Below are 17161 nucleotides of genomic sequence, written 5' to 3'. Positions count from 1 at the left end.
CATTGATTCAGTGCGTTTAAAAGGCAAAGAGTTCTGACGGTTAGTTCATAGAATATTTTTAAGGCTATGCTGGAGATGTTCTTGAATGACAAGAGAGTCAAAGGATATAGGGAATTGACAGGAAAGTAGAGGCCAGAATCATGTCAACTAACATTTGAGCAAACAGTGGAGCTGGGGCCATTCTTGCTCCTTATTTATATGCTCATGTGTATCAGAGTAAGTTTCTGACTAACAGTAGAGTTAATATACATCCTTCCAAATTTAACATTAGATGCATTGGCAGATTCACTGCGATGTGATGAACCAGATTGATCAGGGGCTAATTGACATACAAATTGGGGAATGTCCACAAAAGAATGTGTTCCAAATTAGTCTGCTTGATAGAAAGCCAAGGCTTCTATTTAATGTTGATTAACTCCTTAGCTATATGGTATGAAAAGAATGGGAATAGCTGACTGGATCTGAAGTACAGTTCCTGATCTGTATATAAGCTTTACAAATTAAAAAAAACCTGCATTAAGAACATGCTTGGCTTGGCTTTTGATATTGGGCAGGGATGTACAAAAATGACAGATAGGAAAAGAGCCATCCCAGCCCAGATAGGTGGGCCATCTTTTGCATCACCATATTTTACTTTCCACTTACCTAGAATCATTTAACCATCTGGGAGAGGAATGAAAACAGATTTAGAAGCCTACACCTACACCATTTCTGATGAAGGGTCTGGGCCCGAAATATCAGCTTTTGTGCTCCTAAGATGCTGCTTGGCCTGCTGTGTTCATCCAGCTCCACACTTTGTTATCTTAGAAGCCTACACCAGTTCTGATGAAAGCTTGAAAATGCTTCACCATTGGTGATTAAAACTAGTCAAACGGGTCACACTGGCTTTAGATCACATTGCAGGATATGCACCTTCTGTATAGTTTGTACAGACCTTAACCAGAAACACATTGAGCTCTTGCTTTAAGAAATTCAGTGAATGAGTTGGCAATTTGTTTCACACATTCGCTATTCTCTGAGGAAATAACTGTCTTCTAACATCCAACCTACCTATAACTGTGACCTACAAATCACTCACTGAATGTTTAAGAATCTGAGAAGGTTGAAAACACTACAATGATACACATTATGTACCTTTGTCAATCAATTCAGGTACCATCAACAGAGTGGAAGATGTTCTTTGATCTGCCCAAATTTGCTTAGTCTTCCACTCAAATGATTGTTGCAGATTGGCACATTCCAACTCTGTTCCTTGTCATTTGTCATTTCACGTACAGCAATTGCCATAGTGATGCAGCATTCACTTCTGATTCTAGATGCTGCTGCCATGCACAGACCTCAGCGGAAGATAAAGAAATTAGAGGGAATGCAGATTCTAAGGTGTAAGAATACAAAGAGCTTTGGGTAGCTGCTGTAGATGTGAAATGGGGAAAGCTTGCTGCCCAAGGCATTTCAATTTCATACCTTACGGGACTGAAAACTGTAGATCACTTTTGGTTGTGTACTTTACAAATATTGTACATTGTGAATTGAATATTGAAAATGTATTGAGGCACTTCAGAGAGAAAAGGTGTGAAAAGAAAAATGTTATATCTATTGTAATTTTTGTAGCTTCCCATATGAAATATTTTTGTCCACAGGTTGTATGCTTGACATGGAGTGTATTTTGTAAATATTATGCCTATCACAAGATAGACATTTATTGCTTATTCCGAGTTGCGTTTGTCAGGGAAGGTCACATTCTTCAACTGCTGCAGTTCATGTGGTAAAGGTACTTCCACAATGCTGTTAAGAGTACCAGGATAATAGTGGATTGGACGCTACATGGCCAGCTGAGTGCTTTACATATTTAACAAGGTGAAAACTCCACTTTCACACAGCTCCAAAAGGCAGCAAGTAAAAATTGAACCAGCAATGTCCCAGGTTCATCTCTGTGGGAGAGGCTTAAAGAGCTAATCTGAGCTTGAGTAGTGTTAAGGCTGTGCTCATGAACTCAATTAGGAATGGGGGAAACACCAGCTAAGATTTGAAGACCTACTCACTGTCCAAGGATTCTGCTTTGAAAGGAATGTTCATCTATGATGATAAGATCAGACTGTGCTCTGCAGTCCTGTTCAGTCACTGGTTATCTGAATAGGATTAGTGAGATCTCACAGTTATGGTCACTTAAAGGGGTCAGTGAAGAATTTTCCAGTCTTTTTCCCCCATTATTGGCAATTTTGTTTGCTTCTGTCATTTGATATGATCTTCAGGGCAATGCTCCAACAGAACTGTTGAACTAAAGAGGGCCTGCTTTGTGAGTGTGGCCTTTCTGAGCTTGATCTTAAATTCTAGAGAAGTGTTCTCATTGGGTGGAATCTTATATGTGTCTGAGCGACGTGGCCCATGGCAGAATTGGGTGACAAGACCATCTTTAATGCTTTTCACAAGTGGCTTAGAGATATTCATGCCAGGTAGCAGATTGATACTCATTAATGCTTGTAAACACTTCATTGATACTCTGATTCCCATCATACTAAACTAGTCAAACAAGCTCTATGTCTGGAAAACTCAATAAGGAACCAAAGCAAGCACCTGGTGGACTCAGCTCATCTTTTGATCTGAACCACCTCCATGTAAAAAAGATTGGGCGCCAACATCTCAGCTTGCCCATGGCACAGGCTATACACACTCTTTATCTATGGACATTTGTATCCAACATATGGCAGCCTGTAAGAACACTCATGGCCCATCACTGATCCACATACAGGATGCTTCTGCACCTGACGATGTACCAGCAATTCCCATTGTAATGTTGCAGCAAGGACACACCACACTCAGAGGTATACACCAGCTCATGGACTGGACCAGGCTGTAACACTGGGTTTTTTGTTCACTGTCACCGTGCTCACTCATTTGGACTTACCTAGATGCTCACAGTATCTCTGCTTTGCCTTGACTTTTTGCATGTAGTCCCCTCAGCCAGATATACCAGGCTCATATTATTACTGGCTTGCATTGTTCTTTGGCACAGACACAAAGCCAAGAAACATGAACTCAACCTCCCTTTCAGGCCCTGCATGAGGCAGTCAGAATCTTGATCCTTCCCTCAAAGGGTGAGGGGCCAAGTGACAGTATAAAGACCACTCAGAATATGTCTTTCTGCCCTATAGGTGGCTGTTTTCCTCATGGAAAGAGAGTCAGGCACTATGTGTAGAAGATAGCACAGCTATTCCTGTTGGTGTAAATGGGGTCGTGTCACAAGTGAGTGAAAAGTTGGTTATGTCAGGGGTTGGGTAGATTAGAATAAGTGGTTACAATGCTGCAGGCAATAGTGAGAGTGTTAGAGCCTGAGCCTTTGTGGGAGGTGGGTACAGTTGTGGCAGAGATAGAATTAGGGTGAGGTGGCATTGGTTAGTACTGCAGCTTCACAGCGCTAGGGACCCAGGTTCACTTCCACTCTTGGGCAACTGTCTGTGTGGAGCTTACACATTCTCCTCGTGTCTGCGTGGATTTGCTCCGGGTGCTTCCGATTTCTCCCACAGTCCAAAGATTTGCAGGCTAGGTGGATTGGCTATGCTAAATTGCCTGTAGTGTTCAGAGATGCCTAGATCAGGGGGATGGTTCTGGGTGGAACGCTCTGAGAGTTGGTATGGACTTGTTGGGCTGAAGGGCCTGTTTCCACACTGTAGGGATTCTGTGATGATGTATCAGAGAGAAGACGGTGGACTTACACTGCCAATAGTGGTGAAGAACATTGGCCTTAATCCTGTAGTGCTGGGCATTCACTCAGATCATTGAGACTGCTTTAACCTGGGTGCCAACCTCAGATTGGACTGGCCTGCTTTGATGTTATGGCATCCACTTCTAGTCCTAGGAGAAACAGGAACCCCTGCCTGTGTACTATCCAGGCAAGGCCTCCATATCTCTGCCCTCAAATCAGGATGCCAATTTCCCCCTTGTCTGCCAGTTCCAGGGTTGAAGTCAGCAACCAGGTAGGGCAGTTCCAGGAACAGTATGTGGTATGATAGGATAGGAATCGAATGTGAGCAGTCCCATAAAGGTGGGGTAGGTCATTAATAAGGCGAGCTTGGGAAGATAGAGCAAGAAAACGTCTTTGGCCTTGTGGCGAGGAACTGTCCAAAAAAAACTCCAGACTTTGCCAGAAAAAAAAGATGCCTAAGCTTTAGCCTGCAGACAATGACATGGGTTCAGCTTGGGGATGACACACACTGACCTTCCAATCGGGGTCAACTGGGCAGCATTAGAGACAGGGATAATGGGAACTGCAGATGCTGGAGAATCCAAGATAACAAAGTGTGGAGCTGGATGAACACAGCAGGCCCAGCAGCATTTCGGGAGCACAAAAGCTGACATTTCCGGCCTAGACCCTTCATCAGAGAGGGGTCTAGGCCCGAAACGTCAGCTTTTGTGCTCCCGAGATGCTGCTTGGCCTGCTGTGTTCATCCAGCTCCACACTTTGTTATTTTAGGGACAGGGATCCAGGCAAGAGCCTGAAGTGATCCAAGGATGGGATCCGGCGAAAACACAGGGTGTGCAATTGGAGGTTAGTTTCTTGACATAACTGGTGATGTTAGGAGCAAGTGTTTCAGTGAGGGCCATAAAATATTCGGAATAAGCTCACCCTGGGTGATATTGCATGGATTGCTTGTGACACCTGAAATACAAATCTGTGAACGTTACCGAGCTGCCGCCCGATTAACTATTCGCCGAAGCTAATATCGTGCACCCAAATCAAATCTTATTTAGAAACTGGGGTTTCTCCCCCAGGTGACACTAATAGTCACTGGGCAACTTTCAAAGCACAATCCCATTCTGGGCAGGCAGAGTGAAATCTGATCGATTCTGAACTTTAACAGTGGGCGTGCTGAAGAACTCTAACGTAGAGAACGAAAATAAAACTTTGTCAGTAGCCTAGATTGGACAGGCTAGTCGGAGTCGATGTAATATTTGTTGCTGTTCTTAGATTTCATTTTAGCTGTGTCAACAAAGAGAAAATGTTTCACTTTTGCTTCCCAGCTTCCTAAACCCAACAAACATCGAAACAAAAGGCAGCACAGACAGGCGGCAAAATCTATCGCGGGACAGTCAATACTGTTTGAAAACAGAATTTCTAAAGGGCTGACATCCTTTATGTGGCCATCTTTCAAGGATGGCAACCCTGTACCTCCCTGATACCGGAGAGACAGAAACAAATATCTGAGCAAGAAGCTTATTTACTTCAGCAGAGTATCTTAGGTTTTTTAAAAGAAAAGCCTGAGGATTTCCGCGAGTTGGCAAAATTGCTTTACTGACAGTGTTGTTTTAAGTTATGTTGGAAAATGTCTTTCCACATCCCAGCCCCCCACCACCCCCCCACCCACCCCTCACTTTCCCCCCTCTCTGGATGTCACAGATGCTGCAGTCAGCGCTGGTCCCCTGTTCAGCTCTCAGCTCAGCATGGTGCCATCAAGCCTTTCTCCCTCATTGTTCAACAACTTAGAAAAAGAAGAGGAAAAGCACAAAAGCAGTTGCAAACATCCATGATAACAAATTCCAATAATTTACCAAGGAGCTTGAAGCAGACAAGCAGCTACACAGACTCAATTGCTGCTGATGTTGGCGTTGTTACTAGCCACGGGAGAAGCCTCACTCCCAAACCCAGACCCTATATGATGCTTTCCTTTGCTTCTCTTTGGCTCTACCTTGTCCTTTTTACCGGGGCAGAGAGTTCTAAAGTCTGCCAATGTCACTGTACCTGTCCACTAGACAAGTCTATGAGAGGGTCAAGACATCTGCACTCCTTCAAGCCCAGCTACAGATCTCGAAGTAAGTACTGAATCTTCTTCAAATATCGCCCCCCACCATCCTTTTTTTTAAAAAACTTTTTCCTCTTCTCTAACAATCGAGGTTAGGATAACAAGTGGCAAACACCAAGCATCTCTCTCCCTCTGTTTCTCTTTCTGTTCTCAAATAAACACTTTTAACTTCGATACAATGGGAAGCTGGTTACAAATTTTAACAGCATATTTCATATGCAATTCCGCCTTTTCTCTCTTGGCTTGAGTTAACAGCGCCTGTCTACTCTCCCTGTTAAAAGAAATATGTAAAACTAGTTAAGTGCCCCTTGTCGAGCCATTGGAACATTCTGGAAAAGACATAGCAAAGTCCTTGTATCTATTTACTATTGAGGAAAAAAAGGCACCATTTAAATCCCAGATTCCCGTCTGCAAGGGGAAAAAAACCCCAAAAGTATTCCAATTCAGTCACATTTGAAATGAATTGTCTTTATAAATTGGGAATTTAATTTTTTGCAACAAAATAGGAATTGAGAACAAATGTGAGTGCTGCTTCCTTTAAAGAAATAGTTCAACGAACGTCCCACCTTGAAATTAACAACTCCTTCCATCGGTTAAAAGTAATTGTGGTTGTCAACATATCTCCCGAAAGAAAAAGATTTTTTTCTCTAAAATAGTTCGTTCTTTTTAATGTTGCTGGAAATGTAGAAGACGTTGAGAAACATTTCCTCAAATTCTTTTGCCATTTTAACACACAAAGATGAACTAGATCCGCACGGAGTCCGTCCAATTTGTCTTTTCAATTACACTGCTAATGTCTAAATTCCAAATCGCAACATTTGTCTAAAGTAAATCACATGTTTCCCGCTTTTTAACAACCAGTCGCTCTTTTAAGTAATTTTGCATGGCTAGAGAAAGGGGGTGAAATGAGATTTATTCAGGAAAAGGAAAATAAATAAAACTTCTTTCCAAAATCGTGATGTTGAACACCAGGCACACACCCCATAAATAAAATCTTTGATATGTTGCTATCTGTGGACAGTTTTATCACTGCTAAATTTTAAACTTCCTAAATATCCTAGTTACAGATCTCGCTTACCTGCTCTATAATTTGTTTATATCGTACAAAGGGTATAAGGTATACGAATCAGACTGAAGTTTAGGGAATATGTAATGAACGTATATGTTCGAAATGAACGTGTGCAACAATAGATCTATACATGCAAACTTGTATGAATGGGTATATACTTCACTTCTTTTGCAAAGTGCTTGAAGAAGTTTGAAAGTTGAAAGGACAAAAGTCCAAATCAGCTTCAAGATCTCGTGTTAAGTAGTGAGGCAGGATGCAGCTCGAAATGAAAGCTTCTACAAAAAAGACCTGCTCTGTGAAGTGTTTGCTTCCAGCAGGCAAGCGCAGTGGTAGGCGATCCCACCAACAAATCAGCTGCTCAGCTCTTGAAAATTAACACTTCGTCCTCAATCCAACAAATTACTACTAAAAAAAGTAACAATGACCCATCCTCAGAGAGCCTCTTTCCAAAAACTGGCTCCTGATATCCTTTGCTGCATTATATTTCTTCGCTCTTTCAATTGCACCTCACCCGAGAAGTTAAAAAAAATTGGGAGAAAAAAATGTCTTAGTTTATTGATCTATTTACCCTCTCAATTAATTTTCCAGGCATGATTAAATTGAAAGTTTATGGTTTCAAAAATAAAACATTAAATAATGTAATGATCAGTAGCTGGGAATTCAAGTGTCGTGACTACAAGGTAATAGTTAAATAGGAACATTTTCTTGGTTAATGGATGGAACAAGCTGCTACTAAGGTCAATTATCTACATCTGGTGCCTGTCTCAGCTGGATTTAAAATTGTTTTTCAAAGTTAATTTTGTCTATAATTATTGAAATTGTTTCATCATTCAGCAATGCAAAGTCTATTGGATTGTGTTTGATTACTTGAAATTCCCACTGGATCATGTTCATTTCATGGTTATTCCCACTGGAGTATCCTTGTTACATGTTAAAGCAGCACCAGATTGTATTAAATTCCCATTAGATTTTGCATGTTCCAGGTAAAATGTGGGCTGGATTCTCGTCATTTTATGTATGATTATTCCTCAGATTAGCAATTTCACTTCTTAACTGCCATCATTGAGGTGTGGAAAACTTGCCATCATTACCCAGTTTGGATTCCAGTTCCACATCACTGTGGTTGACTCCTAATTGTCATATGCAGTTGTCCCATAAGCCAATCAGTTGTATAAAATGGTGTTGGGCAATACATGCCACTCCACATCTCAAGAATCCCTTTTTAAAATTTCATTTCTCTCAGTTCACTGGTTAACATTTTAACACAATCATTAATTCATTAAAAAAAGGTTAACAATTGCATTAAAATAACATGTAAAGGAATCACGATTGAGCTACCAGAGGAAGAGCCAAGAGCAAGTGAATTTATTTCAGAGATAGTAGGAACTGCAGATGTTGGAGAATCTGAGATAACAAGGTGTAGAGCTGGATGAACACAGCAGGCCAAGCAGCATCAGAGGAGCAGGAAGGCTGACGTTTCGGGCCTAGACTCTTCCTCAGAAAAGGCCCGAAACATCAGCCTTCCTGCTCCTCTGATGCTGCTTGGCCTGCTGTGTTCATCCACCTCTACACCTTGTTATCACAAGTGAATTTATGTTGTCTGCAATGAATCTTGTGTGACTCTTTTGTAGCACTGTCTCAGTGAAAGGCTCAATATCTTATTGGTGGATCTGGGGGATTTCATTTCTTTTGCGGTACATCTTAGACTTATTACTGTACAACTGACTACCTAGAAACAACATTAAACAATGTTTATTTAAACATGAAATAAACATTAATTTTTATTAATGCTGCAGTTCACGAATCATTCTATTCAGTCTAATATGGGAAAATATATCTGTCCTTATAATGATATAAAGTCTACACGTAATTCAATGCTACTTCATTCATATTGTTGCAATGATTCAGACATATTTTATATGCATAAAATGATTTTGAATTTTCAGGAGTGAACTGCATCAGGAACTTGAGCAGTTATTAAAATTGTGATGTTGAATGATGCTGCAATGTGCTGCACCTAGAACAGGATTAGAGGACAGGAGTTTATGATGACTGATAAGTAATGTACTTAGAATTAGAAAAGATTTCTATTTGCACTGTCCCCTGCCACATTACAGATTTTAATTCTGGCAATAATGTAATCACTTATATTTGTACCCTACACCTCGCATTGCAGACCGACATTATAGAATGTGTGCCCATCAGATAGTGAGACAGAAAGGAACGGGAAGGAGTAATACATAAGTGATAAGAGGACCAGTCACCAAATGCTTGAATAAAGTAGCCAATTTAAAGACTGATTTAAAAGAGGAAAAATAAATAGAGAACTGGAAGTGAATGGAGTGAATTCCAGAACCAGGGCCTTGACAGTTGTATGCACAGTTGCAAATGGATGAACGAAATTGAGAAGGCATTAGGATGCTGGAGCTGTAGGAGTACAGCATTCACCGGGAGCTTATAGAACTGGAGGAGATGACAAGTGTTGGCAGGGGTAAGGCAATACAAAGAATGCATTGAACGCAAGGATCAAAATTTGAACTTTGGAGCAAAATCTGGAGGAAAAGATGACATGCATCTGTCTTGGTTATAGCTGTATGATTGTAAGTGTTAGTATTCAGATAGAATCACAAAATCATAGAAACCCTACAGAGTGGAAGTAGGCCATTCAGCCCATGAGTCCATGCTGACCCTCTGAAGAGCATCCTTCCCAGACCTACATCCCTCCCCCAATCTATCTCTGTAACCCTGTGTACCACATGGCTAATCCATATTCTTGCGCACTATGGGCAATTTAGCATGGCCAATCCATCTAGCCTGCACATCTTTGGACTGTGGAAGGAAACCCAGAGAAAACTGATGCAGACACAGGGAGAATGTCCAAGCTCCTCACAGATAGTTGCCTGAGGATGGAATTGAGCCCTGGTCCCTGGTGCTGTGAGGCAGCAGTGCGAGGTTGCTTAACAAAATGTTTTGTGTCTTTAATTTTCTGTTCCTCAATGTAACCCAATCCCTGAATAATATAATCCCTTCTTTTTGGTGATAGCTCATTTAATGGCATTTCAAATCAGCGTTTTAAGACAGAATCATGGAACCTTGAATGTATCTGAGTCTGCAAGCTGGTTTTGGAAGATAAATTTAATAACTTCAAATCAGAAAGAAAACTTGTGAACACAAGCCTCTCAAACCTGATTTAAAGCCTCAAGGGGTCATTATGAAACCATTTGGCCCCTCCAGCCTGTGCTGATCCAACCAGTTTAAAATAAATTTCCTCTCTTTCCACAGGAACAATTTAACTCCAAATTTAAAATGAGTATCCAATGCAGTCAGTTCTGTAGTCATTGGTGAGTTTATCTACACTATTTAACAATGAGCCAAAAATAGTTTTATGCAGTGATTTTGTGCTCTGGGTTAGGCTACAAGATATATTCATAATCAAAGATTCCAACAACCGAGAGAGGGACAACCTCCTCCCGATCTATGATGTCAAACTCACAATGGAAGTACTTTGGGCTGCTTCTAGAATCCAGTGCTCCCAACAGACAATGTATTTTGTGGGTCACATTACACAAGCTGTCAAATACATTCAATTAAGCGAGAAATCACAATGTTGTAGATTCACCTCTGCAGCACCAAATCCATGCTAGCAACTAACTCTAGCGCTAAGTCATAATATTCATTGGATACATGATGGGCTGAATGTCCTCATTCTGATTCATAACACTTCTGTGATTCACTGATTTGGCAAATACTTCAGGCCTGCTGTACATCTGAATTGATATATAAAATGACAAGAGAATATACACCATATGCATTTATTGCCGAGGGTCCCCATCTACAAACATCCACTCAACAGTGCGAAGGATCAACATTGATCATGGGATGAAAAGGGGGACAATAGCAGTCAAATGCAGTATTCAAAAACTCTTTCACACAGATTGTGAGGAGGTGCCTGAGCCTGGGAACAAATCTCCCCTCCCCCAATTCAACTTGAGTGCGAAATTAATGAAAGCAAAATAAAATGAAAAAATCTATATTTTACCATAATTCTTTGGTAGTGCCATAAAAGACAAATAGCAACTTACACATTCAAACATGGGCAGTAATTCCTTTCAGTCTAAACAATAATTATTCATCAATCAGTCCCTCATTTTACTTAATTGGCTAATTAACTACTCAAGGGCTACAGACCCTAAAATTAATTGAATTCATTATGTTCTTTATAAAAAAAATGTCTAATTCTGCTTGACAAACAAGCTTGAAGGATATTGTTTGTCACAGTGTGCAGTGTGACACTGTTCTGCAGAAAATGAGTTTTCAGCATAAAGGGGCAGTGTGATCAATGCAGGCCTACATTCAGATGCTAGCTATAGCTCAGTAATAGCAATCTCACCTCTTGTGAATTCAAGTGCTTGAGCATAGATTTGAAGTTGACCCTCCAGTGCAGTACTGACGGAGACCACGGTGAATGTGCAGACTTTTGGATAAGGCATGAAACCGAGGCCCCACCTACACTCTGTTTGACAAAATTAGATCACTGGACACAATCTTGAAGAAGAGCAGAGGAGTTGTTTCCAGTGAGCTGGACAATGACATCACTGAGACAGACTTAAGAATGTAACATTCATTCATGGGATGAAGGCGTTGCTGGTTAGTTTAGCATTTATTGCCCATCCCAGAGGGTTGTTAAAAGTCAACCACATTGCTGTGGTCTGGAGTCATGTGTATTCCTGACCAGGCGAGGATGACAGTTTCCTTCCCTAAAGGGCATTAGTTGACCAGCCAAGTTTTCCCAACAATTGACAATGGATTTGTGGTTACCCTTGGATTTTTAATTCCAGATTTTTATTGAATTCAAATTCCACCATCTGGCATGGCAGGATTCAAACCCAGGTCCCCAGAGCATTACTGGAGTCTCCGGATTAAAAAAAATCTGGCAGTAATACCACTAGGCCATTACCTTCCTGCATTAGGATGTAGGAGCAGAAGAAGGCCATTCAGCCCATTGAATCTGCTTTGCCATTCATTGAGATCATGACTGATCTGATAATCCTGAACTCCACTTTTGTACCTTTTCCCTACAAACCTTGATTCTCTTGCTGATTAAAAATCTATCTCAACTTTGAATATACTTAATGATCCAGCCTCAGCCAACTCTCTGCAATTCTGGTCATTATCACATTGCTGTTTCTTTGAACTTGCTGTATATAAATTCATTATTATAATGCTGCAATTTGGAATATCATAGGCAACACCCAATTACATTTTATCTATTGAATTTTTATAGGGGTGATACAACCAGGTGAAGAGTGAATCAGCTCCCCTTAATTCAATCTCCCCAGTTAGATGCAACAAAAATTTAAATTATTTTAAGCACTAGGCCATACCTTTGCCGATTAAAATGTACTTGAATGTTTTCACCAGAAAAAAAAATCATTAGAGCCAATTGTAATAATTTCTTCAGGAAAGAAACATTCATCTTACTGATAGTAGGAACTGCAGATGCTGGAGAATCTGAGATGACAAGGTGTAGAGCTGGATGAACACAGCAGGCCAAGCAACGTCAGAGGAGCAGGAAGGCTGACGTTTTGGGCCTAGACCATTTCTGAAGAAGGGTCTAGGCCTGAAACATTAGCCTTCTTGCTCCTCTGATGCTGCTTAGCCTGCTGTGTTCATCCAGCTCTACACCTTGTTATCATCCATTTTACTGCCTTAGTTTCCTCTCTCCTCTCTGCTAACTGCAGTTTTGTAAATATAAACCTATTCCATCTGGAAATTATGTTTTTCGGCTTGTTAATTGTAGGAGTTGTTCCATCTACAGCACATGAATATTCTTAAAAAGGTGTAAAACAAAATAGGGAATGGTTGCATATCTGTACTTCCCTGGCTAGGGAGTGGAGGAGGTAGGAATAGGATGGGTGGATATGATGCTTTAGATCAGCTAGATAAGCCACATTGAAACTTGAAATTTGACCACCTGTATAATCAGATGATGCCAGTTGCTGCTTAGAAATTAATGACTTACGGGCCCTTTTTAGACATAGCTCAGTCTATGAATGTCCAGGATATTAAATCAAATGACAGAATTCAAAACAAAAACAGAAGCTGCTGGAAAAGCTCTTCTGAGGAAAAGTCACGAGACCTGAAATGTTAACTCTGATTTTTCTTCGCAGTTGCTGCCAGACCTGCTGAACTTTTCCAGCAACTTCTATTTTTGTTCCTGGTTTACCGCATCCACAGTTCTTTCAGTTTTTATTTGATCAAATTCAAAAAATGATATTCCATCTTCTTTGTAATGACAAGAGAAAGGACTCTTCAAAAGTGCTTCATTGCCTATAAAGCATTTGGGATATTTGAAATGTTGAAAGGCACTATATAAATGCAAGGTTTTCTGTCTAACTGAGGGAGTGTTGTTGCTTTGTATACAAGAAGCATTTCTTCTCAGTGCAGAAAATTGGGATCAGATAAAAAGCATAACTGCTACTTTTGATTTTGATGTTTGAAGTTCCAAGATGCTCAACAAATCACGTTAAAAACATTTGAACTGTTTGGAACATACAAGAAAAGAGAGGGTTTTGGTAGCTCATGTTTCAGTACTCTGTGTGAGGTTATTTAAAAATTAGCAAACTCTTAAGCAGACAAATATCATAATGTCAAAAATAGAGAATTTAAATCTAGCCTTTGTAATGGTGACTATAAAACTGTCATCGATAGTTGTTAAAAGTGTTTTGATTTATTAACATTCTTTAGGGAAGGAATTATGTCAAATGCAACTGCATCCAGACCTCCTGCAAAGCTTTTGTGCTCCTGAGATGCTGCTTGGCCTGCTGTGTTCATCCAGCCGCACATTTTATTCTCCTGCAATGCAGTTGACTGTTAATTCCACTGAAATGGCTGAATGTGCCATCCGGTTCAATGGCAATTAGAAATGTGGAGCAAATGGTGGACCCGCTGATGACACCCACATTTTATAGAAGAATAAATAAAATCAAACTACAGTCCAAAACCAAATGGTCCCTTGACCACTCTACGTTGAGTGTTATTTTTAGCAACCATTTGACTCCAGAGGTATCCTCATGCAGCCTGATCTGAGTTCACATTCATACAATTCCATATGGGGATTAATGACTGGAATAAAAATCTGAGGAATGCTGAGGGTTTTCGTTGTGTTCTAATGTGTGCTGAGTAAGGATGGAATCTAGGATAGAGTCATAGAATCACATAACACGGAAGCAGTCCCTTTGGCCCAACTTGTCCCTGTTGATAGGTCATGTTGCAGCTGTACAGGACATTGGTGAGGCCAGTTTTGGAACACTGCGAGCAGTTCCGGTCACCCTGCCATAGGAAGGATTTTGCAAAACTTGAAAGGCTTCAGAAAAGATTTACAAGGATTTTGCTGGGGTTGGAGGATTTAAGGTATAGAGAGAGGCTGAATAGGCTGGGGCTATTTTCCCTGGAGCATCAAAGGCTGAGGGGTGACCTTATAGAAGTTTATAAAATCACAAGGGGCATGAATATGGTAAATTGCTGAGGTCTTTTCCCTGGGTTTTGGAGTCTAAAACTAGAGGGCATAGGATTATTCTTAACGAGTACTTTGCATCAGTATTCACCAAGGAGAGGGGCATGACAGATGTTGAGGTTAGGGATAGATGTTTACTTTCTCTAGGCATAGTCGGCATAAGGAGGGAGGAAGTGTTGGGTATCCTAATAGGCATTAAGGTGGACAAGTCCCCAGGTCCGGATGGGATCTATCCCAGGTTGTTGAGGGAAGCGAGAGAGGAAATAGCGGGGGCCTTAATAGAGATCTTTGCAGCATCCTTAAACACGGGTGAGGTCTGGATGATTAGAGAATTGCTAATGTTGTCCCCTTGTTTAAGAAGGGTAGCAGGGATAATCCAGTTAATTATTGACCGGTGAGCCTGACGTCAGTGGTAGGAAAACTGCTGGAGAAGATACTGAGGGATAGGATCTATTCCCATTTGGAAAAAAAATGGGCTTATCAGTGATAGGCAACATGGTTTTGTGCAGGGAAGGTCATGTCTTACCAACTTGATAGAATTCTTTGAGGACGTGACAAAGTTGATTGAGGGAAAGGCTGTAGATGTCATATACATGGACTTCAGTAAAGCGTTTGATAAGGTTCCCCATGGCAGGCTGATGAAGAAAGTGAAGTCACGTGAGGTCCAGGGTGTGCTAGCTGGATGAACAAAAACTGACAAGGCAACAAGAGACAGAGAACAGTAGTGTAAGGACGCTTTCTCAAATTGGAGACCTGTGACCAGTAGTGTTCCACAGGGATCTGTGCTGGGACCACTGTTGTTTGTGATATACGTAAATGATTTGGAGGAAGGTGTTGATGGTCTGATTTGGAAGTTTGCAGATGATGCGAAGATTGGTGGAGTAGCAGATGGTGAAGGGGACTGTCAGAGATTACAGCAGAATATAGATAGATTGGAGAGTTGGGCAGATGGAGTTCAATCTGGGCAAATGCGAGGTAATGCATTTTGGAAAATTTAATTCAAGAGTGAATGATACAGTGAATGGAAAAGTCCTGGGGAAAATTGATGTACAGAGAGATCTGGGTGTTCAGGTCCATTGTTCCCTGAAGATGGCAATGCAGGTCAATAGGGTGGTCAAGAAGGCATACAGCATGCTTTCCTTCATCAGACGGGGTATTGAGTACAAGAGTTGGCAGGTCATGTTACAGTTGTATAAGACTTTGGTTCAGCCACATTTAGAGTACTGCGTACAGTTCTGGTCGCCACATTCCCAAAAGGATGTGGATGCTTTGGAGAGGGTGCAGAGGAGGTTCACCAGGATATTGCCTGGTATGGAGGGCGCTAGCTATGAAGAAAGGTTGACTAGATTAGGATTATTTTCATTAGAAAGACGGAGATTGAGGGGGAACCTGATTGAAGTCTACAAAATCATGAGAGGTATAGACAGGGTGGACAGCAAGAAGCTTTTTTCCCAGAGTGGGGGACTCAATTACTAGGGGTCATGAGTTCAAAGTGAGAGGAGGAAAGTTTATGGGAGCTATGTGTGGAAAGTTCTTTACGCAGAGGAAGGTGGGTGTCTGGAATGTATTGCCAGTGGAGGTGGTAGACGCAGACACGTTAGTGTCTTTTAAGATGTATCTGGACTGGTACATGGATGGGCAGGGAGCAAAGGGATACAGACCCTTAGAAAATAGATGATCGGCTTAGACAGAGGATCTCAATCGGCACAGGCTTGGAGGGCTGAAGGGCCTGTTCTTGTGCTATAATTTTCTTTGTTCTTTGTTCTTTGATTAAGGTGACAGGGGTAAGATTTTAAAAGGACCTAAGGAGCAACTTTTTCATGCAGAGGGTGGTGCCTGTATGGAATGAGCTGCCAGACGAAGTGGTGGAGACTGATACAAATACAACATTTAAATAGCATGTGGATGGGTCAATGAATAGGAAGGGTTTAGAGGGATATAGGCCAAATGCTGGCAAATGGCTAGATTTATCTAGGATATCTGGTTGGCATGGACGAGTCGGACCAAAAGGTCTGTTTCCATGCTGTGCTTCTCTATGTCTCCATGACCAGGTTTCCTAAACTGAACTTCATAATCTTGATCTTTATGTATCTTTGCACCTACTGCAATAGTGTATGCAGTTACTGAGCCATCAGAAGCAGTTCAAAATCAATCATGTTCAAGCACTACTTTGGGAAAAAGCCAGAAATGAAGTGTCACAAATTGCTTCAATGTCATCAGTGATTTAATAAATAGTGTGTTTCACAATACATTAACCATCACTGAGGTCACATGAAGTTCATGGTCACAATATGTTGTAAACTATAAGTATCCTACCTATGTATGTATCGATGTTCTAACAGTCATTGTTTGAAGGCCTACCTGTTTCTTCCTCAACATATGGACTCTCCCAGAATAGATTTTCCTGTTCCTGTCCTCGGAGCTCTCAGCTCATCTGGAAAAAGACTGTAAAGGAAATCTGGGGGGATATCCATTCAATTTGCACACATTCCTGTTTGATTTTCCCAAATGTGCTGCGCTGTGACAGTTCCAGGACAAGAACAAAAAGATCTGCCCCTTAACTTCCTTTCCTCTCTCTCTCTTTTCTCTTTCTTCTTGCAGCTTCAGAATTACTTAACCATCACCTTGCCTTCTTTGCCCCTTCTCACTGTAACCTTAGCAATGTCCTTCACTGGGAACCCTGAGTCTTCTTCCCAGCTTGTGAATAAACAAAGACTTGCGCCGGATCATTCATAATCAGTCAGAGACTGTATTTTAGCCATTTAAGTTATTTCAGAG

At 41.1% G+C, this 17161-nt stretch overlaps 1 protein-coding gene across 1 annotated transcript in view; it reads left to right on the top strand.

Annotated features, from left to right (window-relative positions):
• The first annotated feature begins 5498 nt into the window (after positions 1-5498).
• Positions 5499-17161, top strand: part of robo4 (roundabout, axon guidance receptor, homolog 4 (Drosophila)) — a 157701-nt gene continuing 146038 nt past the window's right edge. Inside the window, exon 1 of the mRNA XM_048562405.2 lies at positions 5499-5808. Coding sequence (XP_048418362.2) covers positions 5523-5808 — 286 coding nt within the window. The 5' untranslated portion in view covers positions 5499-5522. The remainder of the gene's footprint in view (positions 5809-17161) is intronic.

Source organism: Stegostoma tigrinum, chromosome 32 (genome assembly GCF_030684315.1).
Source record: "Stegostoma tigrinum isolate sSteTig4 chromosome 32, sSteTig4.hap1, whole genome shotgun sequence".
In the NCBI taxonomy this organism is placed as follows: Eukaryota; Metazoa; Chordata; class Chondrichthyes; order Orectolobiformes; family Stegostomatidae; genus Stegostoma; species Stegostoma tigrinum.
The sequence above is the reverse complement of the archived record's forward strand: the minus strand, read 5'-3'. Positions and strand labels throughout refer to the sequence as shown.